We start from the raw sequence: 7,500 nt of genomic DNA, 5'->3' as shown, positions 1-7,500 counted from the left end.
CAAGTATGTCAGTATCGGGAAATAAAACGCACAAGAAAAACAAAATCTATACATGTATACATGTATCCTTCTGCGATTTTTTTGTGGTTTTTTTTTTCGGTGTGTGTGTGTGTGTGTGTGTGTGTGTGTGTGTGTGTGTGTGTGTGTGTGTGTGTGTTTGTTTGTGTTTGTGTGTGTTTTGTGTGCGTGTGTGTGTGTGTGTGTGTGTGTGTGTGTGTGTGTGTGTGTTGTGTGTGTGGGTGTGTGTGTGTGTGTGTGTGTGTGTGTGTGTGTGTGTGTGTGTGTGTGTGTTCGTGAGGGGTTCTACGTCTTTTGATTAGCTTGTTTTTTGTTGCTCCATCGAGTTTGCGCGATTGCTTTAAAAAAAAATTTTTTTTTTAAAGTTGTACAAGCAGTGTTAACTGGCGATATGTAAAGTTAGAAACTTTGCCTGTTTATGCCGAAGCGGGTTTTGATGTTATCAATCAACTGACGCGCAGGCATGTGGCAAAAATATGTGAACTATCTGTCTCTGTCTCTGTCTGTCTGTCTCTCTCTCTCACTCTCTCTCTCCGATCTCTTTCCATACTGAAGCGGGTTTTGATGATATAAATCTCTGAACACAGCACACGCACAAATATGCGGCATAAACCCTCTCCCCCCCCCCCGCCCCCCTCTGTGAAACCTCTCTCGCTTGCTTCCTCAAACACCTTTTCTCACTGAAGCACACACACACGTGCGTACACATACACACACACACACACACACACAACCCCCCCCCTCTCCACTCACCCCCTCTCTCTCCCTGTCCTTTTTTTTTTTTTTTTGCTTTTTTTAACCTCCGAATCCCACACCCCATAATTTCTTCCCATTCATAATAGGCTCATTTCGACACTGGTATGCAATCTTTCAGGTTGTTGCCTGCATGCCCCGGTATGTGACTGTGACCGATCGGAGATTGACACACCCACACCCACACACCCACACAAAAACCCACACGCATTCTCTCTCCCTGCTCTGTTCCCCCCCCCCCCCCCTCTCTCTCACACACACACACACACACACATTCTCTCTCCCTCTCCACCCCACAAACACCCACACCACCAATACCCTCCTCCCCCCCCACACACACCTCTTCTCTCCCTCCACCCCCGACACCACCCCCCCCACACACACACACACCACCTCCTCCTCTACTTCTTCCTACCACCCTTTATTCAATGGCTAAAGTTCCAGATTCCAGCAAAACTGACGCTGACCCGATTACCGATATCGCATACCCGATATGGAAAAAAAAAAAAATCTGTTCAATGCCGTACACGTGGTGAAAGCCTCAGGAAACTTATGGTAGAAAACGTCGTCAGGGAAAAAAAAACACACACACACAACCACCACCACCGGAACCACGTTTCGCTGAACAAGGCAATACGAGGTTGGATTATAGTAGTAGTAGTTTCGATATAAAGGCGTGATTAAAGGATTTATGAAAAGGGGGAAGTCTACTGTTTTCGAAACAGTAAGTCAAGAAGGGGAAGGGGAGGGGGGGGGGAAGTGAAAAGGGAGGGGGGGGGGTGAGAATAGGGGAAGGAGGGCGGCAAGGTTGGAGAGAGGGGGTGGGGGAAGCCCCGGGGGGGCGGGGGGGGGGGGGGGGGTGAGGAAGTGGAGGAACCGTGTTCTGTCTTAAAAGCAGCTCAGTGAATCAAGCTCCACTCCCCAAAAACAATCAGTGGGAAATGTAAGATTTATAAAGATTTAAAAAAATTTTTTTTTTTTAATAAGAATAAAGAAGTTGAAGGCATAAGGGTGTTGGAGGATGGAGGATGAAGATGGGTGGTGTGGAGGAGAGCCTTAGGGAGGGATCGGGTTGGGGGGTTGGGGGGTCGGGGGGGTCGGGGGTGGGGGTGGGGTAGCGGTCGAGGGGGTGGGTGGTGAGGGGGAGGGGAACCTACTGAGACGTGTAAGAGGTTTGGGGTGGGGTCTGGGGGGCTTTTTTTTTATTATTACTTTTTTTTTTACACAACTTCTCTGGAGGGTTGCTTATTCAGTGTCAACGATTTTGCAAAGTACAATTTCCGTGTCTGGTCGTCTTTCGGCGAGTTGTTCTCGGGTGCTGGTTTGACATTACAAGACTGTCGGGTCTAATCTCGGAACTTGTACTTAATGTGCTGTCCACATGTGTGTACTACTTCCGTATTCTGAGTACTACATGCAGTTCTACGGTTCAACGGTTCGTAAGACGAGGAAAGAGATAGATAGAATAGACAGATAGATACAGATTGATAGATAGATAGGTAGATAGGTAGACAGGTAAAGAGATAAGAGAGACAGAGAGATAGATAATGAGAGAGAGAGATATGAAGGGAGACAGAGAGAGAGGGGGGGGGGGAGGGAGGAGAGAGACAAAGACAGGGGAGAGGGAGGAGAGAGAGAGACAGACAGAGAGAGACAGAGTGACAGAAAGACACAGAGAGAGACAGAGACGGAGAGAGAGAGAGAAAGAATGTATTTGAGAGAAAGAAAGAGAGAGGGGGGAGAGAGGAGAGAGAGAGAGAGAGGGGGGAGAGAGAGAGAGGAGAGAGAGAGAGAGAGAGAGAGAGAGAGAGAGAGAGAAACACACAAGGTTAGACAGAGACAGAAAGAGAGGAGGTAGAGATCTATACTACAGTGTCAACGGAACAAGCAAACCTAATTGATTTCAGCCTGTTCTGATAACAGTATACAATACAATACAATACAATACAATACAATACCACCACCAACACAATGCAGATTAAGCTACAACAGCGTACAACACAGTGACACGATTCTTGTGCCGAATAGAGACATGATACAAAGCAAGAGAACACAATACATAACAATACAATACGATTCATCGCACCACAATAACACACACACACACACACACACACACAGGGTCTCTCTCTTTCTCTCTCTCTCTCTCTCCCTCACACACACACACACACACACACACACACACACACACAGGGTCTCTCTCTTTCTCTCTCTCTCTCCCTCACACACACACATACACATAGGGTCCCTCTCTCTCTTTCTCTCTCACACACACGTACACACACACATACACAATACACACACACACACACACACACACACGTACACACACACACACACACGTACACACACACAAACACACACACACGTACACACACACAAACACACACACGTGTAAACACTCACCTCCGGACTCCACATGGCCTGAGCCTGATGAGCCGTGGAGGAGGAGGAGGAGGAGTTCTTGTTCTTGTTGCGCCATCTTCTGGGCAGGAGACGGTGCGAGGGGGAGGAGGTACCGCCTGCCGCCTTGCCCTTGTGCATAACTGCCCGGGAGGGGAAAACACCAGGGGTAGTACTAACACCAACACCAACACCAGCACCACCATGACCATTGCTGCGGCTCAGAAAGCCGAAATCGTCACCGTCTTCGTCATCACTGTAGCAACCAGAGGCTGCGGCAGAGTTGGTCATGTCAGTACTGTCGGGTCGCAGGTCCGACATGGACTTGCTCCTCAGTCTCAGTCTGTGCGGATGTCGGTCCGAGTCACCGGCTTCCGCGACGGCGCTGGGGGAGGGTGTGCCCCCGAACGTGTGGCTGAGGTGCTTGTGCTGATCAGCATGCTGTGGGGAGAGGGGTCCGCTGCGGACATCCTACTTCTACTACCACTAATGCTGCTGCTGCTGCTGTTGTTGCTGCCGCGTTCACAGGACGGGACAGCCGCAGACAGCCTACTACTACTACTACTACCAATGCTACTGCTGTTGCCAGGTTCGTTGGGCAGGACAGCCGCGGACAGCCTACTCCTAGCGCTGCTGCAAGGCTCACTACCACCACCACCAAAGTCCGAGCCGAGGACGCTGGAACAGCAGTCCTGCCGCGAGGTGATGCTGCTGCGGCAGCTGCTGGCGTTGGACCTGGGCGTGGAGCTGCCGCTGCCGTGCTGGCTGTGGCTGCTGGAGCTGTTCTTCAGGATGGACTTGGGCGGCTGGGCCAGACCCTGCACAATGTTCTCCGCCACCGTCTGCAGTGTCTGCTGACCGGGCTTCTTCCTGGGCAGGGAGGCCCTCGTCCTGTCCGCGGGGGCTGCTGTGCGGGGCAAGGTCCACAACCTGTCCATGGACACGCTCTTCGCCTTGGAGGCGCGGTCCATGGGCAGGGTTCCGCCATGCTGCTGCGGGGAGCCCTGGGAGCCCAGGCTGCTGCTGCCGTTGCTGGTGTAGCCGCTGCTGCTGCAGCAGTCGTTGAGGTGGTAGTAGTTGGTCTCGTCACTGTAGTAGTGCCTGTAGCTGCCTGTGTCGGAGTGGGAGGAGGAAGCGGGGGAGAGGTCCGAGTGCCGGCCGGTGTCCCGCTCACTGAGGACCAGGCTGGCTCTGGTGGCACTGCCCGGCACGTAGCGGTAGTCCAGGGTCACGTACTCCGACTCTGCACTGTCCTCCTCCTCCTCCGGCTCCACGCCAGGCACACGGGGCACGTCATCATCACCGAGAGAGGGTCCACCCACCTCCTCCCCTCTGTGGGGGATCACAATCTCTGTCCTCATGTGGGGCTCAGCAGAAAGGGTCCTCCGCAGAACGGCTTTACCCGTCGGGCCCCCCGACCTCTCCGGCATGCTGGAGTAGGACAGGGAGAAGGGGTCAGTGGAGGGGGAGTCCACTGTGGTCTGGGAGCTGCCCGCATCATCCTCACTGACGTCGGAGCTCTGCTGCCGGGCGGGCTGACCGTGGGAATGCCTCAACAGGGAGCTCAGGCTGACCGTGGCGGGACTCCACTCGTCCAGGTTCGTCAGTGACGTGTACAGTCTTGGTGACGTCACGGGTGACACGGCCATTGATGTCACGTCCTGGAAGGAGCCGCTGTTGGCTCGGACCCTGTCGGTGGAAGCGCCCTTGGTGGGGGTGCTGTCCTCGGAGTGGGAAGGGCTGTAGAAGTAGCCGTTGGTGTGGGCGAACCCCGACGTGTGCGGGGAGGTGTGGGCGAACCCCAAACCATAGGGGGTGGAGGAGGAGGTGGAGGAGGAGGAGGAGGGTGGGGCATGTCGCGAGGGGCGGGCTCTGGCGGGGTGCATAGCAAATGTACTCAGCAGCACCATTCCGTTAGGACATCCAGTCACTGGCTCCTCTGTACGGTGATAACTGAGTGCTTCCTGCAGTTTGACTGACCACAGCACTGCCACTCACCGCCCTCCGTACAGCCAGGAAATGAATAACACACTGTCCACAACTGACCAACATTCCAACACAGCAACTACGGTGGAAGTTGCTGGAACGTCTCAGAAACTCCAGAAGAGTGGGACTTTCCAGTCTGGACACCTTTCAAAACCTTCACAAACTACTGAAAGGCAAACGAGAGTGATAACAAAACAGCCAACGCGAGAACAAAGGTCAAAACTTCTCGCCCAATCTTGGGGGTGACAGACAGATGGCTGGTGCGTTGTCCAAACTGACGCTGGACAGTGTGTGTGTACAATCAGCAGCAGCTGGGTAAAGGTGATGGGGGTCGTTTGTCCACCACGCGTGTGGGAGAGCGTGTGCCGTAACAGTCCACACGTTATCGGCTGTTTATCAAGGCTGCCCTTAACAGCCTCTTTCTTTACGTAACAACTCCACTGTGAAGTTGCTGTGAGGGTTAGAGGCGTTAAAACACTGGTGACCTTTTAGACTCTGTCAACACGCCACGTTATCAGCCTGACAGTCACAACGGCACCGTTATCATCATCAAACAGCGGAGTTATCACCACAGCGGGAAGTGGCCACTGTTGATAATCGGCAAAGGTGTGTGAGTGTGTGTGTGTGTGTGTGTGTGTGTACAGAACGTGTGTAGCCCAGTGTTTGCGCTGTGCACACCAGTGTTGCCCAGGAAGACGAGGACTGAGCGACAGGTGACAGGGCGGTGTGATGAGGCATCCAGGTGATGCGGAGCACGCCCAGGTACTGCCTCCTCCCTGCATCCACCACAGGGAAACCGTTCCACACGACTGACTGCCCGCCTGCCTCTCCCTGACACACCTGTCCGCGTTCGATTCCTCTGCTGCTGAATTATCTGCTCAATATATCTCTCTCCCTCTGTGTTGTGTCGGCCGGGCAAAAACTGATCACAATAATGTATCACCCGGGTGTTGTCGTTCACGGGTCAGTGCAAGAATGTGAATGTTCTGACCTCTGCTGTCAGCTGATCGCTATCAATGAAGCACAAGGTAGACTTCAACACAGCTGTGTGCATCGTTGTGTAAACACTGTGTATCATCCTTGTGTAAATGATCAGTATACGTTGTGTAAAACGCAGCGCAGTGAAGGACTTGCAGTACGTACAAATGCGCTGTTTCCACAGAGTATTTCCACCAGTGTTGTCAACAACACACAACTCTGTATAATTCGACAGGATATTTCACGCACACAGACAGACATGCACACACACAGACACACAGTGATCTCCGCTGCGTGGTCTACGCCATCCTACCAGCTGGTGACACTCAAACAAACACACACACACACTCACACTAGCACGTCCTCCAGCTCCACAACGCCCTTATAATAATCCCACGGCATCATCAAGTGTGTCCGCAGTCCGGTAAATCATCACCACCATCACACAAACACACCTGTCCCCTCTCAGGTAAAACAAAACAAAGCAAACCCCCCCTCCAAACACAGCACCAACGGTCCTCTTTCAGGTGCCAGACCTTTCAGCACATAGTATCGCCTCCAGGCGTTGGGGGAGAGGGGAGTGGAGAGCCCAGATCGCAACAGGTGGCAGTTGTGAAGTGCTGTACGATGAATGGCGCTCACCTCCAGTCAGTCAGTCCCTGTCCCACATACACCACCACGCACAGTGTGTACACTTCTCATCACAGGTAGAGAGGGAAGAGCCTCCGCTTCTGCTGGTAGTAGCAGTAGTATACACAGCCGTCCCAGTAAACACTGTTCCTGCGACGAAACTAACTCAGCAAACTCCTCTCTGTCCCTCCCTCTCTCTTTCCACAACTGCTGGTTGACACTCAAAACAAACCTCGGGACCACTGAAGGCAAGGATTTTTTTCCCCTCATACAGCAACTGTGCAGGAAAGTTAGCAATGCCCGTTCCACTGTGTGTTGGTTTTACTGACTGAGCTCACACACACACACACACATACATAAACCACCACCACTTCCATGTGGCTGTTGTAGTCCCAGTCCGGGGGGGACACGACAACAAGCTTTTACCAGAAGCTTGGTCGCGTGAAAGTGGGCGGGGCTACCTTTTTTTTCCATGCCTGTGATTGGTTGGTGTTTCCCGCGACCCGCAAGTGACTGACAGGAGTCCGGACAGACGTTGTAGTGTGATGGACAATACACTACGTATGGCCTGCCGCCTGTGTCCCACAAACCGGTCAGTGGGCAGGGGGGAGGGAGGCAACGGGGTGGGGGTGGGGGGGGGGAGACGAACAAAAAGAAGAAGAAAAGTAAGAAAGAAAAAGAGTAACACACTACTTTCCACTTTGCATGGAGAAAGTCGTTTTGTGTGGAGCT

At 52.8% G+C, this 7,500-nt stretch overlaps 1 protein-coding gene across 1 annotated transcript in view; it reads right to left on the bottom strand.

The window, feature by feature from the left end:
- Positions 1-5,084, bottom strand: part of LOC143298629 (uncharacterized) — a 116,641-nt gene extending 111,557 nt beyond the window's left edge. Inside the window, exons 1-2 of the mRNA XM_076611509.1 lie at positions 3,790-5,084; positions 3,178-3,634 (exon numbers count right to left, since the gene is read on the bottom strand). Of these exons, the coding sequence (XP_076467624.1) occupies positions 3,178-3,634; positions 3,790-5,084 (1,752 nt within the window). The remainder of the gene's footprint in view (positions 1-3,177; positions 3,635-3,789) is intronic.
- Between the last annotated feature and the right edge of the window lie 2,416 nt (positions 5,085-7,500).

This window comes from Babylonia areolata, chromosome 24, assembly GCF_041734735.1.
Source record: "Babylonia areolata isolate BAREFJ2019XMU chromosome 24, ASM4173473v1, whole genome shotgun sequence".
NCBI lineage: Eukaryota > Metazoa > Mollusca > Gastropoda > Neogastropoda > Buccinidae > Babylonia > Babylonia areolata.
The sequence above is the reverse complement of the archived record's forward strand: the minus strand, read 5'-3'. Positions and strand labels throughout refer to the sequence as shown.